The sequence below is a fragment of the Gorilla gorilla genome, chromosome 3 (genome assembly GCF_029281585.2).
Source record: "Gorilla gorilla gorilla isolate KB3781 chromosome 3, NHGRI_mGorGor1-v2.1_pri, whole genome shotgun sequence".
Taxonomy (NCBI): Eukaryota; Metazoa; Chordata; class Mammalia; order Primates; family Hominidae; genus Gorilla; species Gorilla gorilla.
Genome location: NC_073227.2, coordinates 32246769 through 32272419, shown reverse-complemented (window position 1 = coordinate 32272419; position 25651 = coordinate 32246769). Strand labels below are relative to the sequence as shown.

Genomic DNA, 25651 nt, shown 5'->3' with positions numbered 1-25651 from the left:
TTGCAGGGAGAAGGATATCAATTCATTTTGGGACAAAAATTATCAGCCATGGAACAGGACTGTCTTGGGAGGTAGTGAATTTACCATATTAAGTGATATAGGCAGGGCCATGCGGATTCAGGTATCAGATGAGTGATTACATCAGAGAAGTTTGAAATGATACTCTGCACCCAGTTTTGTCATTCTAATCCTGGGTGCATCTGGAGAGCGTTAAAAAAATTCCCAATGTCTTGGGTCCTAGTTTAGACCAATTAGATAAGAATCTCTAGGGGTGAAGGGCAATTCTTAGTATCAGGAGACAGCATCATTCTGCATGTGAAGTGCTAGTGAAGCATTGACTGGGTTTGAGTTCTAAAGTTTGAGGAGTTCATTCAAACCGAAGCCTCTGATCATTTCGTATACTGATTTAGAAAAGGGGTTGAGGCCCACGGTGGGATTGAAATGCCTGCCTGCAGAACGTCTTATGGGGGAAGGGGAGGGACTCTAGATGCTCAGAATTCAACTATGGGAATGAGTCTATTTTCACCCAAAGGAGCTTGCTATTATTCATGTTCACTGGCTGCTGAGTGATTCATACGCTGCTTTTTGGGGGAGATGTATTCAAATGAAATGTGTTGCTACTATGTAAAATAGTTTATTTCTTCTAGGATACACCAGCCCACTGATGCAACCTGGCAGAACAATGCAAATTCTGGTGTGTGTGTGAGCATGTGTGTGTGTGTGTGTGTGTGTGTGTGTGTGTGTGTGTGTGTGTGTACTGGGGCAAGGAGAAGACGGGAGCACAGATAGAAATGCATATTTCTCAAGCATAGAGCAAGCCTGCACACTTCCCTTTTCTGACCTTTACACCACAAGCATAAGAATGACCCATTGTCCACCGGCCCTGGAGCTTGGTTGTTCCTAATCTCTGGATGCTTGATGGCTGAGCTGGCCTTCAGCTTGGCCAGTTGGCATCTGTCTGGGTAGCCCCATGTGTCCCAAATTTGTTCCCCGGTGGGTTCTTCCTGCCCGATCCCTCATCCTCTGGCATGGCATTTTCTCCATGACAGTCTGCCCCTGGACTGCCCTGGCTGCTGCTTTGGTAAAAGCTTGCAAGGAGAGAGAGTAACAGCCGCTGGCGAATCCAGTTTGTGCAAGCAGCATCAGCAATGGATGAGACCTCCCCAAGGCTGGAAGAAGACTGGAAAAAAGTACTTCAGCGAGAAGCAGGCTGGCAGGTAAGTGATGTCCTCAGCTCCACACAGGACCCAAATCTCTCTCAACTCTTTTGGCTCCAAGTCTAGGTAATATGCGTACATCAATTTGTGGAACTGTGCTATCTGCAAGCACGTCCTTTTGAAAAAAGTCATGGGTAGTGTCCACGTCTTTGCAAACCATGCAAATAAGATCCCAAATACATTTACTCTAGATTGTCAAGCAAGATAATAGGGTTTTACAAATCTATAGATGTTGCTAAATTTATACTTTCTTAATAAAGTTTCTTGAATTAACAAATTGCAGGTGTATATTAAAGGAAACATGCAGATTTGGTTTGTGTGAGTATAAGTTCATTGCAATATAAAAATTTAATACATCACCTGTCATCAGACTTACTTTATGGTGTTATAGTAGCTTAGAATAGGGGCTTGGTTTTAACCTATTTTTAATGAGGTGACCATTCTTTTAATGCAGCTTGCATGCCTTCCTTATTTATGCTGAACTCATAATAGGTAGAAGCTCTGTGGTATGCAGAGAGTTCAAGCTAAAGGATTCATTTTGGTGTAGAAGCAGTTTTCATTAAAATATGCAAAGCAGTAATGTTTATAGGTTACAATACCTATTTCAAATTAGCAAAATTATATGCTCCTGTCTCGTAAGCTGCCAGCTGAAATCCCTTCCTAAATCCTGTTGAATGGCTTTGATTACTCTTCTTCACATTACACATTACACACCTCTAATGCACATTTTTACGCATCCACTCCGTTGCCATTTAATTAGACAACAATATTGAAGACTGATGCCAGAGCTCTTTTTCTGTTTCTTTTTTAATAATGCTGCTGGCGTATGGAAAAAAGAACACTTCTGTGTATGAAGCATTTCTTAGGGATGATGTTGGATAAAGTGAAACTCTGATTTTCCATTTTATCTATAGCAGAAACTTTCATATAAAAATGGTAATTCAGAATGAGTTGATTTTTAATGTCAATTAAAAAAATCTTTTATAAAAAGAGGGAGGCTTTTCTGAAGATTTCTTCTTCAACAGAAATTTTAGTGAAATGTAATACTGATATTGACTGGTATGTCTTGTTGTATGCAATGTGATGTTAAGTAAGGAGCTTCAGAAAAAAACACCCTCTAGCCTGCCATGAAATTGGAATCCTTTCACTTTGAGTGGGAGCATTATTCAGGAAGTAGAAAAGGATACAAAATAAATCTCTGCATGCTACTTTCAGGATGACATGTGGTGGGTCTCCAGGGGTCCAAACAGATATTCAAATATTTTATGGTATGTTAATGTGACTTTTGGATTTTTGTCTTTTGTTTGCATGTTTTCCTTTAGAAAGTTGTCATTTTATATAGTCTTTATTTCAAAGGAGAGTGAAGGGAGGAAGAATGTGAGGAGATGACTCAGACATCTCTGTGGATAAAATGTTTAAACTAGAAACATGAAGTCCAAATGTTTATGTAAAAATGCATGTGTCCTATCACTGTCAGCATCCCGTGACCCTTTAGCTTATTAATTTACCAAAAGGCTTCTAATGAAAATATTGCCTGTGCTGTTTGCTTCCAAAGATGTGATCCTGTACAGCTGATTGACCCCTGTCATTTCCATTGTGATAGCTGGAGCTCCCCCTTCTAGCTAGTGGAGGTAGTGGTTAGAAAAAAGGCGTCCTAGGCCGGGCACGGTGGCTCACGCCTGTAATCCCAGCACTTTGGGAGGCTGAGGTGGGCAGATCACGAGGTCAGGAGATCGAGACCATCCTGGCTAACACGGTGAAACCCCGTCTCTACCAAAAATACAAAAAAATTAGCCGGGCGTGGCCTCGGGCGCCTGTAGTCCCAGCTACTCGGGAAGCTGAGACACGAGAATGGCGTGAACCCGGGAGGCGGAGCTTGCAGTGAGCCGAGATCGCGCCACTGCACTCCAGCCTGGGTGATAGAGCAAGACTCCGTCTCGAGAAAAAAAAAAAAAAAAAGAAAAGAAAAAGGGCATCCTAGTCTAGTCTCTGATTTGGTTTCACTGACTCTTGGTACTACAAGGCATTGGGTGGAAAGTATGTCATAGGGTGTCAGCTACAGCATCATCTGCATCTGCACCTCTTGAACATCCCCAAGAGGTCTGCCTGCTGCCCCCATTCATTTGTATTGCTAGGCTGGGTCCCCATAAGCCTGGAGTCACCTACTTCAGTTGACACCAAAGCTGTCCCTAAGGGTGGAAACTAAATCTTATGGCTTCAGATGCAAGGCCTTTGTGGTGAGGGTGACTTCTTTTGGCCATCCATGGTAGTAATGCAGCTGGGGAAGTAAAGATTGTTTAAGAATGAATTGTGGTGGATGCTGAAGCTTTAGTTTAGCTGAGTACTATATTTCTTACTGGAACTGATTCAGTACTTTTCTACTTACCTACTATTTTCCCACCATAGTGCTAGGAGTTGTATGTGTGTGAGAGAGTGAACGAACACACATACACACATATTTCAATCCTTGTAAGAAGTCTAGAAGGTAGATATGATTATCCCCATTTTACAGATGTAAAAAGCAAGGCTCAGAGAGGTTACATAACCTGCCCAAAGCCATTCAGGGTCTCAGTTCATGCCTGTTTGACTCCAATGCCTATCCTATTCCCACTTTTGTTGCTTTGCCATCTGAATTAAATTTTATCTCATTATTTATCTCATGGAATAATAACTTACAAGCAGCTGTGATGTGGGCAGGCAGGAAGAAAGGGAAAAAGCATGATGATCTTCTAATGAAATAATCAATCTCTGAATCATTAAGACTTTAATAAAATGTTTTTTAATAGTTTACTTTTTTAACCCTTACTCTATGCCAGACACTAAACTAAACTTATAATTCTTACAACTACTCTGGCAGACAGACATTATTTATTTATTTTGTACCAATAGGGAAACAGAGGCAAAGTGGTGTTAAGGAACATGCCCACAGTCACATAGTCACAATGGGGATATGGACCCATTTGGCTTGACCTTGAAACCTGTACCCGCCTTATGACAAGGCTGCTTCTCAGAGTATATTTTCTTTGTTTCCTCCTCTTCTTCTTCTGCTTCCTTTTTTCCTTCTTCTTTCTTCCTTTTTCTTCCTTCTTCCTTCTTCTTTCTTTTTTTTTAGATAGCATCTCCCTCTGTCCTCTGTCTCCCAGGCTGGAGTGCAGTGACACAATCATGGCTCACTGCAGCCTCTTACCTCCTGGGCTCAAGTGATCCTCCCACTTCAGCCTCCTGAGTAGTTGGGACTACAGGTGTACACCTCACATCTGGCTAATTTTTAAAGTCTTTTATTTGTTGTAGATTGGGATCTCTCTATGTTGCCTGAACTAATCTTGAACTCCTGGGCTCAAGTGATCCTCTTGCCTCGGCCTCCCAAAATGCTGGGATTACAGGTGTGAACCACCACACCTGGCCTCAGAGTATATTTTCACATTATATTTTATCATTCGTACTTTAACTCTTTCATCTCACAATAATGTGATGGGATTGCTCTTTGAAAACTTCCCCAAAAGGATTTTCTTTTTTTAATAAGTCAAGAGTTGAGCAAAATGCCTTGCTCACTCACTTCTACAGAATGTATTTTAATTGGATGCTGTTTGCCTTAAGTGAACCAGCTTTTACTTATGGAGTTGGAAATAAACTAGATGCAATTTCTAGAATCAACTGTAAATCTGAAAATCCATTTAAGCATATAACCATACTGGAAAACCAACAGCAGCTGTAGTACTGTTAATGCCCCTGTCCCCCATAGCCCACTTCAGCTCTGGGAGAGCACTCAGGGACAGAGACGGCAGTGGCTTATGCCACCAGGGAGCTGTATGACCATGGGCAAACTTAGCCTGATCACTGGCTTCTTCACTTGTAAACTGAGGTGATTATGCTTGCGTGAGGACTTGGAGGGAAGATGGGATGGATCCTTCATGACACGTCATTGTTTTGGCCAGTTGTTAGATTGAAGATATTATGGAGGGGCCAAGGCCTCATGTCTGGATAATGATTTATGTTGGGATGGTTTCCTTTAAAACAACCCATGTCACCGCACTGTGGCCATTTTGAACTGGTCTAGAAATACTGTCTATCTGTGCCTGTCTCCCCACAAGAAGATGAATTCCTCAAGTATCAAGGTGTATCACGGAGCCTGGTGCGCAATAAGCCCTGGATGAATGTTTGCCAAAACTAAGTGAAATTGGATATTTGATCTGGAAGGAAGCAGAGACAGGTTCCTAAGCCTTTGATTTTACATGAAGAGGGAGAATAAGAGATTGGCCCAAGTTCCAGCGCTGGCTAGTGAGGAGCAAGGGTTATCATCTTCCAGTTCAGCTTTCTACCTTTTTTCCCCTGGACTGCTTCTCCATAAACTTCCTTCTGCAACTTTCTCATCTGTAAAATTGGAACTGGAACATATTGTCTGTGTCTGTTGAGGTATCTTTACTATTACGATACCCCTTTTTGAGCAGGTATTATAGCATATGGGTCAAGAACGTGTTGATCTTGAGACAGACTTCTGAGTTCTAACCTTGGTGTCCTTAATTCCTAACTGTGTAACATTGGTAAAGTTTTAAAACCTCACTTTGCTTCAGTTTTCTCAGCTATAAAATGGGGATAATTATAGTAGCGACTTTATAAGATTGTCATGGAGATTAAATGAATCACATTCTTGAAAGTATTTAGAAGAACACATCAGTAAGCACTGCTTGGTGACTCATCAAATGCACAATATGTGTCATTATCTATCTATTACCTATTTAATGAGATCAGCTATTCAATGTTTTTTGAATACCCCCCCATGTGCAAAGCACATCCATACTTAAGAAGATGAGAAAGTGACTGAAGATGTTGCCCTGCAACGCAAGGTCATGGTGGGAGAGCACGGCAGGTCATTATAATGATAGGACAACCACAAAATGCTCCATGTATCATGGGAGCACTGTAGGTAGGCCTCCAATCTGTCTTGGGAGTTGCATGGAGGAGGCAATACTGGAGCTAATTCTTGAACAAAGAAAAGGAGTTAAGCCAGACAAAGAACTGGGAAGACAATTCAAGGCAAAAGAGAGCCTATGTCAGACATAGGAAAGAGCAATGTTGAAGTGTGTGTTGAGGAGCATGCAGTTCGATGTGACACCAGCCATTCAGGGTGAGGCAGGAATGATGGTAGATAAGTCTAAAGAGGCAGGAGGAGAAAAACCTTGCAGAGCCAAGCCAGCTTCAGCTGGTGGTAGATGTAAGTGGGTATCAGTGCCTCCACCTGAAAAGAGATCTGAAAAGAGATTATTGGAAGAGAAACTGAGGTCTCTGGGCTGATGATGGGGTGGATAATAACTAACCAAATCGTGGAGAAGAGTTATAAAAAAATGAGTAATACATCAGGAGGATAAACAAAGCCCTGTGAAGACTCAGAGAAGGTAATAATTTCAGGAATAGTTACCAATGACAATAATTTCAGGAACAGTTAACAATGATAGTTAACAAACACAGAGCTTACTCTGTGCCAAGAGCTGTTGGAAGCATTTTTCTGATATAAAATCATTGACTCCTTACTGCCTCTGAATGAGGGGGATATTAGTCGTATTCCTATTTGGTAGATGAGACTGGCTGAGAGAGGGTAAGGTCACTTAATTATTACATGAGACTGAGACCCAAGCAGCCTGGATCCAGAGCTTATAGGATTATGTCCCTCTACCTGGAGCGAGGGGAATAGGGACAATTTCACAGAGTAGATGGCATCTGAGCCAGGTTTTTCATGAGGAGATAATTTTGCAAGCAGGGAAAGCCTGAGTTAGAATGCAGGCTCTTACTGATAGTGGGTATTCTGTACTCAGAACAGATAGTGCAGTTTCTCTTATGCCAGGTCTCCCAAGATTATTAGACCAGCTGAATTTCTCAAGGTTTTATAGGGCCACTCCACAGCTCCCAATAGAGGCAGTACATGGTAAGGTGTGCTGGGTGCTCACCAGGCACCCAACACAGGTGTACCTGAAATGGTCAATCTAGAAGTGAGAAGGCCTGGCTGAAGGCCTATCAGTGTGACCTCAATCAAGTCCCTTATTTCTCTGAGCTGTTTCTGCCTCTATAAGATGAAAAGGAAGATACTTACCTTTCAGGTACAAGTTCAGTGAAATAATGTTTGTTTTAAATAACTTTTATTACTGTAAAGCATTCTACAAGTGCAAGGTTTTATTGTCATTAACAGAAAATAAAGCCGAATCATGGTTTTGAAATGTACCAAATATGGATATAGATTTGTGTACTCTCTACCTTCTCTTTCAATTCCATTACTATTTCACATTTCGGTTTTCATGTAGGAAAAAAATAAATAAGTAGGTTTGATGTTGTTTCCTGTTCTCAGGGAAGGATTTGTTTCTTTATGTTTAAAGTGCTTTAGATTGGACATTGATGAAATAGTGGTTCATATTTTGAGTTTACTTCATGTTTAAATAAATATGTATCAAGATACTGTCATCCATCAGGTGAGTAAATGGTGATGATGGGTCAAAACCAGCACCTGAGGATGTAGACTGACCTTTTCTAATTTTATGTCAAGAGGATGATGGACCTAGCAAGAGATAGTTGGATCATAGACGCCATAGAAGAGCTGAAATAAGTTCTGTTTTTCTTCTATTGTTACATCTCTAGCACAAAAGTATCTCCTAAGAAGACCCCTTTTCTTATAGCTGGTTGTAATTTTTTGTTATTGCCTTTTAAATGTGGGACACGTTCATTCATCAATTCATTTTTTTCATTTGTTGAATCAAGGAGGACGAAATGTTTGATGTATTTCTTAGATTCAAACATCAGATTCATAAGGCTGGGAGAGACCTTGTATTGTTTGTTTTCATTCTACATGTTCCTCACTCTGAGCAGAAGCAAGTCCAAAAGGCTGAAGACAGATAACCTAATGTAGCCTCTCTCTATAACTCATTCCTAGGTCTAACAAATGACACTTAGGCCAAGGAAATTCTTCCTTGTAGTGGATTTAAACTCTGCCCATTGCAGCTTAGGTGCAGTTCTGTTCCTTTCTCCTCCCCAGAGGTGGAGAAAAACAGCTCAGTCACTGTCTTCACGAATCAGCCTTCCTTTCTTGATGATCATTATGAAACCAGCCTGCGGCTGTTGCTCTCAAGGCTAAGCAACCTAAATCCATAGGTATAATTCTTCATTTCTGTCTTCTTGAGTTTTTCTGAACCTTCTGCAAATCTTCTTATTATCCCTAACTTCTATAGCCTAGAACTTTGCAGGAGGGTCTAGCCAGAACTAACCCATACTGATTGATCACCTGCTCGGTCATTTAATCAGCTAATATGCATTTAGTGAGCTCCACATACTGGACCTCTGAGCCAAGCCTTGAGGGTACAAAGATAGGTAAAAGGCAGCATAAAGGAACAGATAAGAGCCTGGTTAACAACCAGGCTGGTTACCCACTGATCAGCTGTATGACCGTAAGCATGTTACTTAAACTTGCTGTGTCTCAGCTCCCTCATGGGCAAACTTGGATAATGATAGTAATCTATCTCATAGAGCTGTAGTGAGGACTAAATGAAGAAACACACACAATGCACTTGGAAGAGTGATTGACACTTAGCTATGGCCACATGACTGTTTGTTAGACAGGACAAAAACAAAATAAGATGCAGACGCTGCCCTTGAGTTGTACTCATTCTACTTGGAAGGATCAACGAGTAAATGGCTAACAAACAACTATTTACAATTCCAGTGCATTTAGTGCTATAGTAGCAGAAGAAGCATGTGGGATGGAAGTTCAGAGGCCCAATTATGCCTCAGGGCATCAGGAATGGCTTCATGGTTCAACAGAGGTGACCTGTTCTATATATTTCTTAGGTTCACATATCATTGGCTTAGAGGCTGGGAGAGACCTTGGAATGACGTCTCACTGAGCATTTTCACCCTAAGGATCACTGAGTTGGGCCACAGGGGAAATAATCAGAGGTTTCTAGGTTGGCAAAGATGGTATAAAAGTGTTCTAAGTAGAAGGAGGCTTGTGAACAAGACCTGGAAGAGTAAATGTGTGGTTATGTTTGAAGAATGCTGAGTGGTTAGTTGTGTTGTGTGGTGTGACAGGCACTGGGGAGAGGTCCTTCCATCTGGGTGGCATCAGATTGTCTGGGGACTTGGGAGACTTGCAGAGGTGTTCGCCTTATCCTTCGCCTAATCTATGCTCATGGGGCTTTATGTCTACTGTAAAAAGCTATAGCTCAGTTAGGGAGACAGCCAAAGCATTTGATGGTTCTCTTCTAGTAGTTTTCTCACTGTCTGGAATCAGAGCTATGTATCAATCCCTGGAGGCCAGAATCTAAATCTTACTCATTTGCCTATTTCTCTCAGGGCCTAGCACAGTTCCAGGCATAGAGCAGGCTCAAGTCATGTGTGCTCAAATCAAGTGGCCATATATAACCAGTGCCCTCATCTGCCTGTTCTAGAACAACTAGCTGTGCTCATGCATGAATGAACAAATGCAAATAAACCAATCCAGTGTTTTACGGTTTTCAAATTTGACTCAATTTTATGTACCTCTTGGTACAAATTTGTGTAAAACCCAAATAGCCAATATAAGAAATCAATTCTCTCTGTGGTATCTTTGCCTTATGTTCAGCCTCCTGTACTCCTGTATCCCACATTCATGGCTGATTGTTCTGATGGGGGCCCAGTGAACCTTGAGTGGGTTTTTCCCTCCTCCAACTCTTTCTTGAACATTGATTTTCATAGGTCACAACTTATGCTGATGATGGCTAAGGAATATTTGAGATGTGGAGGGAAGATTTTAAAAGGTCGAGGGCAACAGGCAGCTCTTGCGTATCTAAAGAAACAAATATGTTTTGCATCAAGTCAAAAAACTTTTTTCAAAAGTTTTGAAAAAAAAAGTCAAAAGAAGTGTGAAATCCTAAAGTCATAGCAGCTGGTTGAATGCAGCGATTCTCTCACTTATGGTGCAAAAGCTGCAATTTTCTATCTAATTCACTACTCAATCATTCCATGGCCCCTGTCTCAAGCTCAATTTAAGCTAGTCCCCAGTACACAGAGCCACTGTACAGTGTATAAAAGAAATGACTGGCCAAAGGGACTGAGGGAAAAAGGAGCCATGTGGTGACCCAGAGCTGATGTTATCAAGCCGTCCTAGGATCACGTGGCACCTCTCTCTAAAGCCTCTCATAAAGTCCATGTAAAATAGGTCATCCTTCCTTTAGCCTTTAAATTTTGATGGTCACTGCCTGATAAAAGAATATGATCTGTTTAAATGCTCACCATTTATATTGGGGAAACAGACAATTTACTTGGGACTCAGGGGCAGTGCCTGGATTGAAAGTTTGCTGCCTCAAGGGCTTTGAACTGAAATGGAAACAGGCTGGCTCTCTGCAGAACTCCATTACTGCCGATGACTGTCTTTTTCAGAGGAGTTCGGGTGAGCAATAAATATGACTACAATTTAGGGAGAGTGTCCTGGAAACTGTTGGATCTTTCCTTACACATATCAAGTGTATTTCAGTTTTCAAAAGCACTTTTTCATGTATACCCCTTTTTCAATCTCATAGAAGCCTTATCAAGGAAGTGGCAGCAATGTTATTATTACCAATGGACAAATGAATAGACCCAGAACTGACAGGTTAAGAGCCCTGCACAAAAAGGCCAGGATTAAAACCTAGGTCAGAAACACAATCCTGTATGTGTTTGCTCAGATCAAACCACCTCTCTGTTCACTGGTCAAGGATAAGTATTCTTAACACTTGTAAAAAAAAAAAAAAAATTGTGTTCTTAAATGAACACCTCATTAGTGCGAATCAATTGTCCCCTTCCTATAAAAGAGTGTGGCACTTTAAATGCTGAAACCTCTTTTAGCACTTAAAGCTGAAAACTTTTATGTAATGATTTTTAAGGAAGAACTTCTCCTACCAACCCCAACAATTGAAATTGTCTGGTGGAAAAGTAAGAACTTCATGTTTCCTATGCTAATCATAATGCTTTGGGCACGAGCTTCTTGCAGTGGCGGGAGTCCAGCAGGGCTATTACATAGCCAGTAAGCCTGGGATGTGCTGCAGAAATACATAATTTTGTGTACCACTTTAAAAGACTTTATTTTTTGCATTGCTGGATTCCTTTTTTTACACGGGAAAAGGAAGCACACCGTCTCCCTCAAGTCAGCTTCTTGCCAAGATGAGCCTTAAATAGCACAAATCACCTTAACCTTACTATTCAGTGAATCAAAGATCTGAGTTAATGGGACCAAAATGCTTTTTGAGAAATTTTGGAAACTGAAATGGTCAAGTGGTTACATGATATAGCTTTATTTGTGTTGTAATAATACTAAAACTCTTAGATGCATTTTTTTGGCCTTTGAAATGTATTCTTTTCATTAGTAATTGATTTTGGTGTCCACACATAACTTGAAGAACTATGAGGAAGCATTTTCTGTTGCACTTTTCTTGCATCATTAATGTACTCAATGTTCTCTTCATGTCTATGTTCTGCCTGCCTAGAAGCAACCTACTCTTCTCTCTCCCATCTTCTCAGCGCAAATATTCAATCAAACAAACAAACAAACACCAAAAGAGATAAGAAAAAAATCTCAAAGCCCTCCTTCAAAACTCCTATCAACAAATCATGCTTACTTGAAATACTAATATGTGGCAAGCATGAGCTCTGGAGTCAAATCAATGTGGCGTTGAAATCCTGCATTGCCATTGACTAGTTGGATAACCTTGAATATATTTCTACTCTAAACCCTCAGTTTCATTGTCTTTAAAATGGGATTACAATAGTAACTTTCTCCTAAAGTGATTGAAGATGGAAGGAAATAATATAGTTAAATCCCTTGGCAAAGTGACTGGCATACAGAAAGCACTGAGTAAAAATTAGCAATTATTATTCTTGTTGTGAAAGTATTTTCTTTAAAACCAGGATCATGACAAGGGTGTCTACAGTTTCACTCATGACAGCCTACTAATACCTGGTTCACAGTAAGATGTGGAAAAGAGGAGATAAAAATGATATTACCAGGTAAAATTACTGTTTACATTGTAAAGCAAAGATTCTTAGAAACACTGAAAAATTATTAGAAATTATGAGTTGAGTTAGTTGATTCAATATAAAATAAATATATAAAAATTAATAACTAACTTTTTGATATAATAGTTATAATCATTTAGAAACTATGAAGATAAAAATTATTCAAAATAGTACCAACACATAAAATATCCAGAAATAAACTGATTGAGTAATTATATAGACTCTGTACTGGAAAAACAGGACAACTCCCAGAATAGATATAAGGTAGACTTGGATACATGGAGATAGGTGTCATCTTCCTAAAAAGGAAAAATGAATCCCCTCAGCACTTCGATTCTTCTCAAATGAATTTACATATTTAATGCAATTCTAATTGAAATCATGTTGCTTCTGTAGTTTTCTGGAAACTTGACCAAATATTCTAGAGTTCATCTTGAATAATAAATATAATGAGAGAGTTAAAAAAATTAGAAAAAGAAGAGCAGTAAAGCAGGCTTTTCTCTAGTAGACATTGCAATGTGCTATAAAGTTAATGGTGATTAAAACAGGATATTCTGGAGTAAGAATCAACAGACAAATGGGGTTGAAAGAGCCAAGAGACAGACTATTGAATATAAGAGCTTAAAATGTGTTCAAAATTACATTACATATTAGTTGAGAAACTGACAAGTATGCAGTCATTGGTGTTGAGTTACCTGATTGACTGGGAGAAAATGCTACAAATTAAATTTCAGGCAGAAAAGTATAAAATGCAAAAAATTCAAAACATTTTAAAGAGGAGAAAGTGTAGGGTAACATTTATCTGATCATGGGATGAGAAGGCCTCTAAGCATAAATGAAAAAAGAGTGACAATTTTGACTATGTAAAAATGTAAAAATTCTCTGTGTTTCAGAGGTAAATTCTAAGAATTGTATTAGATTTAAAAAAAATGGAAAAAATGTTTTTGAGAAATCTAGCCAAAAGGCTTGATGTTTTTAACAAATGAAGAGCTCATACAGATAAGAAATAACCTCACATTTCACTAGGAAAAAAATGAGCTGGGTCCATGAGCAAGTAACAGAAGATATATGTTGCCAATAAATATATGAAAAAAAGTCACATTTGTCAACAGGTAAATGCAAATTAAAACAATAATGGGGACATGACTGATAAAGATTTTGAGAAATGATACTGTTGGTGATGATGGGATAAATTCCATTTAACTACTGCCTCTTTGAGGAAGAGTGCTGATTTATTACTGCCTTTCTGGAAATCAATTAGGTAACATGTATCAATAGTTTAAAAATTTAAAATACTTGACTTAATATTATTCTAGAAATAGTTCTTAAGGAAATTATTAGAGACAAGACTAAACTTCATGTGAAAGGATGGCTATTTTGATGCTATTTATAATAATGAAATTTTGATTCATTCTAAATTTCCAGTGATAGGTTAATGGTTAGATATACTATGAGAAAGCCGTTCAAATGGTGTTTTCAGTATTTTACTGAAATAAAGTGTTTTATTTACTCTATGTTTTCAGTATGGAGGAGAATGCTTTTGATATCCTATTAAATACAAGGAGTGGAAATTGTATTTTGAGTTAAATATGGTACCTGAAATCCTACAAAAAGACATTATAAAAAGTTTAAAGCTCAAAGGACAAAGAGAATGAAAGAGGAGATGGCATTGGGGAAGAAATGCCAACTACATTTTGAAAGCTCAAAGAAGAATAAACAAATGGTAACTGACTTGGCACAGCATTAAAATAATACTGAAATTTAAGCTTGTAGGTGAAGGAATCAACAAAAAGCAGGCTGTTTTGCTCTGCCAAATTCTGGAAATGCTCATAAATTGAAGGTAGAAGGTGAGATATGGGTCAGAGTGAAAACAGGTGAATAGATACACAGAATGACCAAACAGACCTGATCCCTTCCCCCACTGGACCAAGACATACAACAGTTTGCTTTCTAATGAAGTTCAGCCAGATATGTGGACTAGGGGACAGTTAGGCACAGTAGAAGAACAGTTAATATGGAATAAGGAAAATAAGGAGGTTTTAAGTGAAAGTCTGTTTACTAAAGAGTGAGACCCCAGTTTCTCTCTTCTCTTTCAAAGTGCCAACAACTTGCCTTATGCCCTGCCAGAGGGAGAGCAAATGATTGTGTTCTGGGGAAACTGACCAATCCAAAAAAGGCCTCTCATGAAAGTGCCAACTCTCCTCCATGTCACATTGCAGTAAAGTTCACCATTTGTAACCCCTGCCCATGCTCCTGGAACTTCTAGTCAGCCTTGGATGTGTTACTCTTGAATGGAACAGATGACCATTCTTGGAAGGTCTCTAATGTGAAAGTGAGAGAATAGAAGAGAAACAACAACAACAAAAAAATTTTGAGGAAACTGAGGCAGTGCAGGGCAGAGGAAAACATTTTTTAAAATATTTATTTCTAGAGGTAAGAGAGTATATTGCACTTATCATAAAGAACAGGAACTATGGAAAGAATATTCCAAAAACTAGAATAAAATCTTGGAAATTAAAAATACCAAAGTGGAAATTAAAATTAATTAATGAACTAGAAATCAGAGAAAAAAACTCTCTGAGAAGAATGGGAATGAAAAAATAAAAGCAAACATGAAAATTTGAAGATCAGCCCAGGAAGTCCAACATCTAAATCCACAGGAGTTTCAGAAAGATATAACAGATAAAATGGAGGGAAGAGAACTGTTAGAGAATTAATGAAAGAGAATTTCCTTAAACCAAGAGACAAGATTATAAGAGCCACAGATTGTAAGAGTCAACTCAATGTTAGCATAATGAATGAAACACACGCACACACACACACACACACACACACACACACACACACACACACACCTCTAGACACATCATTGAAACATTTCAGAACATTTGGGCTAACGAAAATCTACTAAAATATTCAGGAAGAAAAAAAAACAGTTCCTATGCAAAGAATTGAGAATCACATTGAAAAAAACACTACTTGGAGCTAGGAGAGAATAGAGAATTATATTGACAAATTTAACTCTTACCTAGAAATCAATATTCTGCCACTGCCTCCCATTGCCATGGGAATAAAATAATGGACATTCATTGAATTAAATAAGAAAATGAATGTAAACTTGATCAAATTTTGGAATGGAATAAAGTATTTTCAGATATACAAGGTCTTTATGAATTTCTCAGAAAGCTACTAAAAGAGATGTGCCTTGAAAACGAAAGAGTAAACTAAGCAAGAGGAAGATCTGGGGTCTAGGGAATAAGAGGTCCAGACCCAAAGAGAGGCCAAAGATATTCCTTGAGTGAAGGCAAAGGGGAGCGCTAGAATGTCAGCTGTGCAGAATGCCTGGAGAGAAGCCACTCTGGATCAGAGCAGGAGGAAAAAAGTGGAACTGATCTGTTGTCTGATTTGCTGGTATATATTGAGAAAAACTTTCTGGTTTTGGCAAAGAACTTTTTTTTTGGCATTGAGCCAAAAAAAGGAGGGAAATAAGAAATAAGACAATTATTAACTTCAGGGGAAACAAAAAAGTATGCAAGAAAGAAAATTTAATGACACACTCCATAGTTCACCGGTGAACAAAAGTTAAATAGTTATAATAACATAAATGTTGAATATTTACTTAACAAGAACATGAAGTAACTATATTGGGATGATGAAGGGAAAGGAAATATATTAATGTATGTGAATGGGGGTATGTAAGACTTAGTTCTCATTTTCCATATTCAAACGTCACTAGGTAATACCTGATGCAACAACCTGGTGGGATGGGCTACTATAATTTGCAAACAAGGAAATGAGCCTGGGGATGGAGGATTTGTTTGGGATTTCACAGCAAGCCTACATGGTAGAAACAGATATAGCACCTAGCTGTCCAGCCCCCCAGGCTTGGCACTAAACTATGGCAGAAAGCTTGGCCCAAATATATCCTCTGCCTTTCTCTAGTTCTTCCCACATCTCCATGTTGGATGACTCAATAGAAATACCCCACTCAATAAACTTGTATTTGAGTTAAAAATAGGTAATCAGTGATTTTTATTGTATTCTATGTGACTTTCATTCTAAGAGGCAGAAAAATATGCTAAGAATAGGCAGAATGTATATATGAATTGTGAATCGAGTGGGCTGGCTTTGTTGTTGCTGTGGATCTGGGTTTGAGGGCTGACTCCTCCACAGATTAGATGTCTGATCTTGGGCAAGCTACTTCATCTATCTCAAGCTTTGGTTTTCTCGTCTGTAAAATGGGATTAAAATAGCAGGCATCTCACAGGGTTAAATAAGATAATGAATGTGAGAGATGAACACAGTGCCTGCTAATAGAAGAGCATAAGCCATGTAAAGGATTGTGGCAGCACTGGAAGCATAGTTGAGGGTGGAAGTGGAAAGAAGCAGAGAGGGCAGTTGATCCTAGTAAATGCATTTGAACATATTTGTAATGTTAAAATTACATTACCTGGCTATTGGGAACTACGATGTAAGACTATCAGAGGAACACGGAGATATGCAGAGAAACTAGTCAAGGTGGTGTAAAACTGTTTTCAGGTCTCATGGTGTCACCAAGCTCTGGCATGGGTCAGAACCTGGTCCTAGCTCTGGTGGTGGTATGTGTTAGTCTGTTCTCACGCTGCTAATAAAGACATACCCAAGACTGGGTAATTTATAAAGGAAAGAGGCTTAATAGACTCACAGTTCCACGTGGCTGGGAAGGCCTCACAATCATGGCAGAAGGCAAGGAGGAGAAAAGCCACGTCTTACATGGTGGCAGTCAAGGAAAGAGCATGCACAGGGGAATTCCCTTTTATAAAACCGTCAGATCTCATGAGACTTACTATCATGAGAACAGCATGGCAAAAACCTCCCCCCATGATTCAACTACCTCCCATGGGGTCACTCCCATGACACGTGGGAATTATGGGAGCTGCAATTCAAGATGATATTTGGGTGGGGACACAGCCAAACCATATCATCGTATTTCACAGTTGGAGCAGGATTAGCAGTAGCAGCATATTATAAGGTTTGTTATTTCTTCCAAATATCCATAGAATAATTCTCCATGGAACATTTCCGAATATGAAAGTTTTGAGAATTACCTGAAACTTTCATGGGTGATGGTTCTGAGAAGTTGCTAACCCAACATGAGAAGCATGGCCTTGATCTCTTACCTTTATTGAGATGACTCTGGTGGACACCACCACCATCTCTGTGTTTTCACAGGGAGGAAGGATGGCAGGTTGCTTGATCTACCATTTGAAACCCATGTGGCAATTTCGTTGTTTTTAGAAAACACTCCACTTGTAATACAGAATATTTTAAACACATGATGACAAGCCCTGTTCTCTGTTCTATGAAGTGGAGATGGGCTCATAGACACCTGAAGCTTTCTGCAAAGGGTGTAGAATTTGTCTTCTCCCCTAGGGACATCATGCACTTCTGTCTATGACTCAGTATTGCTATTTGGCTCCTGAGACTTGAAGGGAGGGCTGGAGATGCTTAGGGCTCACCTAGGTTTTTACAGAGTGAAAAGCTGGAAACTGTGGGGGGCACAAAGAGGATCCTCCTTTGTTTTGCTTTTCGGCAAAGCACCCTCTGCCACTTAGAGCAGGTGTGAGTGTCCCATTTATTGCACTCTGTTTGTACTGTAGTTCCAAAAACCTAAACATCTCTCTCTGTGCAGAGTTAGGGTATAGGGAACACTTGCTCAGGTAGATACTTAAGGGCCAAAGCACCCAAATATTGCACCCCACCACATGGGGCAAATGTTTTCAGGCACTGGGAGTTAGCACAGACAGAATATATTATTTAACATTTCAGAGAATTCTAGGAAGGAATGAAAGGGCAAGGCTGATTTTGCTGTAGAAAGACTGGGGAAAGGAAGAGAAGGAAAAGGACCATGTGAGGGAAATGACTTCCATGGGGAAAAGTGAGATAAACAAGGAAATAAAATATTTGTATATCAAATCATTATGTTGGACAACTTACATTATATAATTTTATTTGACCATTATATACTTCAATAAAGCTGGAGAAAAAGGGAGTTAAGCCAAAAAAAAAAAAATTATTCTGAATCAGGAGGAAGGCAACCTAGGTGATGAAATGCTGATGTGTGTGTGGTAGTTTACATTTAATTCTCATGGCAAATTTTAAGTATAATTATGTAATTATTCCCATTCACAGATGAGGAAACGGAAATTGGTAGGAATTTACAATTATTCCCATTCATAGATGAGGAAATGGAGAAATTGGTTCTCCGTAGGGTGTCCAAGCTCACACAGGTGGTAGGAGGCAGTATCTTCTCTCGTCTTTCTGTCTGCAAAAGCTCTCATTTTCATTCCCTCATGTGAGAGCAAAGTCCATTTCTTTCTTTTCCAGGTATTTTCTAATGAGTGGAAATCCCTTTTGCGGGATCCTCCCTTTCCTGCATTTGCTGGGCCAATACACTTTCCTCCTGGTAATGATTTGCCTTTACTGAACCCTCTACGCAGGTGAGGAAGGGGGAGGAACACTGGGCGCTGTTTCTGGGTCCTGCACTGGGAGTGGTACCGGATACTCACCAGGAGCCATCAGGAGTCCAGAGACATCACAGTTCTGCCCTCTTTCCTGCACCACCACATGCTCACATTTCACACACTGAGACACACAGCTGGTTAACTGTTCCTCCAGAGTGCCTGTTAAAGGGAGAGGCCAGTGCAATGCTAGTCTGTGCACTAAAGGTCCAAATCCTGGTTCTACCACATAGTAGCTGTGACAACGTGATAATTTACTCAGCCTCTTTGTGTTAACCTCTATGTTTTCCCCATCCGTAAAATGGTGATAGTAGTAGTAGCTGCCTGATAGGGCTGACCACAGGGTTAAGTAGAAAAATCACATCATCATAATCATTGTCATCATTGTCACCATCATCTCGCTATCACTCCCAAAGAACCTGCATACTCATTTCTCATGTTGTTGGCTTGTTTCGCTTGAGGTTGGTTTCAGCTATTGAAAGTTTTAGGGGCAAGTTAAGGGGTCAGGGTTCAAGAGACGGAAAAGCAGAAATAAGAACAGTGCTTGTGCACATGAAGTTGCCTGACAAAGTTTGTATGTGTATTTCAAGAAGGTAGTTTAAAAATCTTTGATCATTGAGTGCAGAGGGGCTGTAGATTAACAATGAAGGGGCTAGGCGTGATGGCTCATGTCTGTGATCCCAGTACTTTGGGAGGCTGAGGCGGGCAGATCACGAGGTTAGGAGATGGAGACCACCCTGGTCAACATGGGAAAAGCCCATCTCTACTAAAAATACAAAAAAATTAGTTGGGTGTGGTGGCACGTGGCTGTAGTCCCAGCTACTTGGGAGGCTGAGGCAGGATAATAGCTTGAACCTGGGAGTCAGAGGTTGCAGTGAACTGAGATCGTGCCACTAGACTCCAGCCTGGTGACAGAGCAAGACTCCGTCTCAAAACAAAACAAAGCAAAAATAAAACAAAACAAAGAACAATGAAGGGATGACAGTGTACTGGGGAAAAAAGATAAGTCATTAAGAATCAAGTTTCTCTTTTTTGTGTGTGAATTCCTCATATTCAGATTTATAACAGCAAGTAATTATATTACCAACTAAATGAGAGAAAAAAATCTGTAAAACTAAAGGAGCACTATTCTTGCTGAATAATATATGTACATAAAATTAGAGCAATTCACAAATGCAGAATTCTAATGTTATATTAGTTGGTTGCAACTGCAAAGCCTGCATTTGTATTTCCATTAAAGCTCTGTTTTCTTTCAGTTTGAGGAAATGTTTGCCTTAACAAAAGCTCTAATGCCTTATTTTAGCCTAAAGGGATAAATCTCATGCAAGATCTGTTTTAAATGATTTTTTGAGGTTTTGAAGAAATAAAATATTTTTATTATAATATCATTAATTTTGGGGGGTTGTTGATCTTGGAGGACTCAAATATAAATGAACTTTAAAAGTTAAAACTTTCCAACTGCCTGGTTCCTAGAGAGGAGAGCTTGCTCATGAACTGAGAAGTTTTCAGTGAGAAAATGAAAAAATCGAGAGGAGGCAGAAATAGAAAATATGGCATCAGAAGGGAAATTAGGGTCAGGTAACCCCACCTGTTCCTCTCATAATTCCCCTTGGGAAATATGTGTAAAATCAATATGGATGACTAAAACTGAATAGTATATCTAGCCTCATCAATCCAGATATGAATTGGAAGTATTCTAAATTTTCTTCTAGCTTTAATTAAATAACATTTAAATGAAAGTAATGTGTGCTTATATATGTATATAAAACCATTTGATTTAAATAAATATATATAAAATAAAAAATTATAAATATATATATATTTAAATCAAATTACTGAAGAGGACTAATACTAGAAAACAATGGTCCTATGGCCCACCTCTTTCCATTTTGAGCCCTATTTCTTAGAGGTGTATATCGTTACTTCTTCCTATTTTTCAGGCCATAATAAAAGTAAACTTTAAATCTACTTCAAACTGCCATTCAACATTTAACTTCTTATAAGATGCTAAATGACTAATTTGAATTGATGGCAAGTAATTTTCCTAGAATCAGGGAATGTGAGAATGGGAACACTTCTCATGATCCAGGTGAATTCACGTTACATCAAAAAGAAACCAAAGTTCAGACAGGGTCTGGGACCTGTCCAAGGCTGAACAGTTAGTTTTTGACACTCTGTGGGGTAAAACTGGGGTCTGACGCCCTTTCCTTTCTACCATACTGCTTCTCAGGATTTTTTTTCTGGCACAATTCAGGCACATCCTGAATAGTGCTTTGATAAGGTAGTTCTCTTCTCTAGAAAGTTAGACCATTTAAAAATGCTAGTTAATGTGAATACAATTCACCAATGTATTTGTCATTTAAAGACCAGTGCAAAGTATAATGGACCAATAAAAATTATAATGTACTTATAAAATTGACCCAGATTGGCAGAAAAAAAAGCATGCAATTTGGAACAGGAAAAATAAAACATTATTGATAAAAGGAATGGCATAATATTTAATATTAGAAAACACCATTGGTAGCAGCTTTCCAATGTTAATATTAAGTTATAGTAAATACCTTTCCATACTTGACAGTTTCTTTAGTTTGTCATTAGATGAGGAAACAGAGTATTGGTGGTTTAGGGGTTGTGGAAGACCGTATAATAGTGATACAGAGGAAATCTGAAAGTATAAAGATTGGGGAAATGGAAGTCAGAATTTAGGGTGTGTTTGTGCATGCATGTGGGTGTGTGTCTGTATATCATACTGAGGTGGGGATGGTAAGTTAGAGGCAAGAGTCGATAGGATGTCCTGGCCTTCTAGGCACCAGCTTTAACAGAGGCTGATAAATTTGACATCTAGTCTTAAGGTCAGAAAGCATTTGATCAGGTAGCAGCTAAGTCATGTTAGGTTAGTTTCACATACTGAAAGAAAACATAGTTGGCCTAGACAAGGGATTGGCAAAATTGCTCTGCAAAGGGCTAGGTAGCAAATATTTTCACCTTTGCTGGCCATAAGGCCTCTGTTGCAACTACTCAGCTCTGTCACTGTAGCACAAAAGCAGCTACTGATAACATGGAAACCAGTGAACATGACTGTGGGCCAATAAAACTTTATTCATGGCTGCAGAAATGTGAATTTCATGTAATTTTGTTGTCACAGAATATTAGCTTTTTAAATATTGTTTTTAACCATTAAAAATTTAAAAATCATTCTTTGCTCACAGACTATGCAAAAATAGGTAGGCTGCTGTATTTGGTCCATGGACCATAGTTTGCTGACAGTTGGCCTAGCTAACAAAGGGTTAGGGTCTATTATTTAACAAATGATTCTTCTGTCCCAGCAAACAGGTAGAGATGAATTGCCACTTTTCAGTCTCCCTAATTTTGTGTTTCTGGAACCTAAGTACTTTCTGTTTTTGCTTTGTTTTTCGTAGGCCAGCAGTCTTGACCGAACACAGAGCAAGTTCTGTGTGTGATCTTTTCACTCTAATACCCCATTTCCTGATCTACCAAGCACTCTAGTGGATGAGACAAAGATGGTTCTTTACTGCATTGTATAAACCAGCAGCCAGATATGTTTGTCATCATGACTAAGGTGTAGGCACTTTTAAAGACTGTTATTCTGAAGTGCATTCTGCATTCTGATATAGTGTGTCATGCAGGATGTATACTGGTGGGAACTTCCTCTCATAAGTCAGAAGGACTCTATTTGGCTAATAAACCGCAGAAGTAGGCCCAGTGAAGAGAAGAATGCCCAGCTACATCCCTCACTGGTCACTGATGCCCCTCATTTGCATTTAGTATAATTCCTGTATGGAATCCCTGCACTTTTGATTGGCTTCTGGCCCCTAGTATCACAGTAATCCCTTATATGAATGGCATGCTTTTGAGGTAGAAAGTATCTGTTATATAAAATCCCTGATGCAGATGGCAAAGTGACACTCAGGGAAGTCACTTTGGTAGAGTGGTAGAACTATAGCTCAAAGCCAAATTGGACTCCAGCTGCATTGCTCTTTCTGCTCAGCCAGGCATCCTGTCTCTAGTTTAGAGTTTATAGGGCCTGGGACTAAAGCCACTTGTAAACTTTGATGTGATGAGGTCAATTATTTTTAAAGTTTATTGTCAGTAGAGAGTGTTTGAAAATCAAATTCCTCGGAATCTACTGGATGGATGAAGATACATACAAATTCCTCCTCCCTCAGCTAGTTTACAAATTACTTTATTTCCTTTGCAACATTTATTTATTCTACATGTGGACTCCTATAGTATTTACTTATTCTTTATTCTTCCAACCTGTTTTGAAAACCCTATGCTTTTAGCAGTGGCTTCTGGAGAAGATATTTCTGGAGGGGAAGACAAGACCTGATTACTGGCCTAAGTAACATGCAATGTTGTTGGAAAAATCACCAAAGCTTGAGTAATTCAAGAACAATACAAGGCAGTATGACCAGTGTCACTATTCATCTTATGCTAAGCTAAAGGTGACCTCAAAGAAGGAATGTCATGTCAATGTAGACTCAATGTCTAGAAAAGTCTTCATGAAATAACACATATTTAACCTAGCTTTGGTAATGGGTAGGGCTGGGAGAGACATAGGAAATTATTATTTCTTGAGTGCAAACTGTGCTGGTCACTGAAGTTACTCACTTAATTCTTGCAAAAAATCAGTATTACCATATCCACTTTGAATTTGAAGAAAACAAGGCAACCAAGGGAGACAGGATCAAATTTACTGAGATTGGCTCTAGGCACTGCCATTCTATTAACCATGTGACTATATGCAAGACCCTGAAGCTTTCTTTGTCTTGGTTTCCCTCTTTATAAAGTAGAGATCATAACGGTGCCTACCTTGTGGCTTTGTTAAAACTTTCATTGAGTTAATGCACATAACATGGCACATATTAAATGCTTAATAAATGCTGTAGATGGTTATGACTATCATTACCAAACACCTTGCCAGGAGTAGGGCTGAGATTGAATGTAAATCTGACCCTAATTCCATGCTCATTTCACTACAGCTCAGTTGTAGAAGGTGGTATTAGTGGATCCATCACCAGCACAATGCTGGAGTGCAGAACGAGGTGCCATGATGGTACCATGAGGGTCCATGATGAGACTGAACTCTCTCATGATGAAGTAGAAGATGTGGGATGGTGAGTGGTATGAGAGAAAGTTCAAGGCATAAGGGGAAGTACCAGTGTCACCTTCAAGACTTATTTCATCAGTCTGGCTGGGCTATGACTAGGTAAACGTTACTACATACCTTTTCCTTCTATTTCAGTTTAGGCCAGGTCTGTGTGAGTCCTGTTCTGACACCAACACCTTCCACAATATAAACACATGTGCACACATATACACACACAAACCCTGAATGTGGTGTGGGCTGAGCCATACATATTTTCCCAGCCTTGGCTCTTATCCCTCATCCCCTACTATGCTCCAGTCATGCAGAATGAGTTTGCAATTCCCTGAAGCCCATTGTAATGTGCATCCTGCCCTCACTGTATTTCTACCACCTAGCATAGCACCTAGGGTATAGTAGGTGCTCAGTGAATGATTGGCAAAAAGTGAGCCCATGAGTAAATGAGGGTTCTCTCACTCCTCTGGGCTTCTGCAGTTACTGTTCTCTCTGACAGGAAAATCGTTCCTACCTTCTAGATCTCTCCTCCAGAGGTGTGCTCTGCCGCTTTCCTCTCCTCTCTTAAAAGCTGAGTTAGGTGTAACTAGGAGCCATCATTATTCCTTCCGTGTCATTGATTACATTGCATTGCAATTTCCTCTTTATTCCTGGGTCCACCTCATTAAAGGGTGGCTTCCTGGAGGGTGAGACAAAAGAGTTCTTATTCAGGACCACGTGGTCTGTGCCTAGCAGTGCCAGCCTCTCAGGAAGACCGAGGACCTATCTGTGACAAGTGAATGTGCAGACCACACACATGCACACACACACACACAGAAACACACACATATGTGCTCACACACCCTTTCAGGAGCTGTTTTGCCCTGGTCCCTCTGGGGGAATGAGTCACCAAGTAAGTAACAGGTGACTCAGGACACTGGCAGATGTCTCTCTCCTTTTCTGGCAGTGGGGAAAGCATGGCTCGGCCTCCACAGTTACTTTGGCAGTTGGAATTCAGAGAAATCAGCAGCTGACAGCAGAAGTGAAGTGCTCGAGATGGGAACTCCGTAATCAGCTTCGAGACTTTTAATGAGTGTTCTCCAGAGCAGAGTTGCTAACAAACCATCCTGGACCCCTTGATCAGTTTAATTGGAGGACAGACGGTCTTAAACATTTAAAAAAGCTGACAGAAGGATCTAATTCCCAAGGCTTTCCCTCTAGCTAAACCTGTGCCTCCGAAGCTCACTTCCTTGGCCACGTGCAATGCTTGCATTTTGACCTTTAGTGATTCCAGATCTGTGTGTTCTGTGCTCTGTTTCTGAGCCTGATCTTCATGTTGTCCTTTTGAGCATATGCGGAATGATACCAAACTTGCTATTAATGCTGATGGCTTCCTACTGGAAGTATATTTGAGAGAGGGGTCCCTTTGGGGACATTTTGATGTCTGTGTATCCCATGGATTTTATCTGTTTTTATAAAGCATATTTAAAGCTAACTCTGTCTATTACCTATTTCAGAATGACTATAGCATTTCCTACTAATTGAGATGCTTGTTTGCATTGTGTGTTCTGTTTTTCTTAGCAAATTTAAATGCTTTGAAAATTGAATTTTTATATTAATATGTATTATAGAAGCTGATAAATGTGAGATTAATGGCCAAGAAGACACATTTCAGATTTAGATTTTTATCATTTATTAATCATGGAAAGTAAATCTGATGTATAAGTAATTTTAGTTTTATCAAGAAGATAAATTGTTCTGCCTAATGAACGTATAGATATTCTATGCCAAAGACATTTGGAGTAATCTGTTAATCATTTAACTGT

General features: G+C 39.4%; 1 protein-coding gene across 1 annotated transcript in view; it reads left to right on the top strand.

The window, feature by feature from the left end:
* Positions 1-1014: 1014 nt before the first annotated feature.
* The window catches only part of PPARGC1A (PPARG coactivator 1 alpha), a 300335-nt gene continuing 275698 nt past the window's right edge, over positions 1015-25651 (top strand). Inside the window, exon 1 of the mRNA XM_019025658.4 lies at positions 1015-1217. Within this exon, the coding sequence (XP_018881203.1) occupies positions 1149-1217 (69 nt within the window). The 5' untranslated portion in view covers positions 1015-1148. The remainder of the gene's footprint in view (positions 1218-25651) is intronic.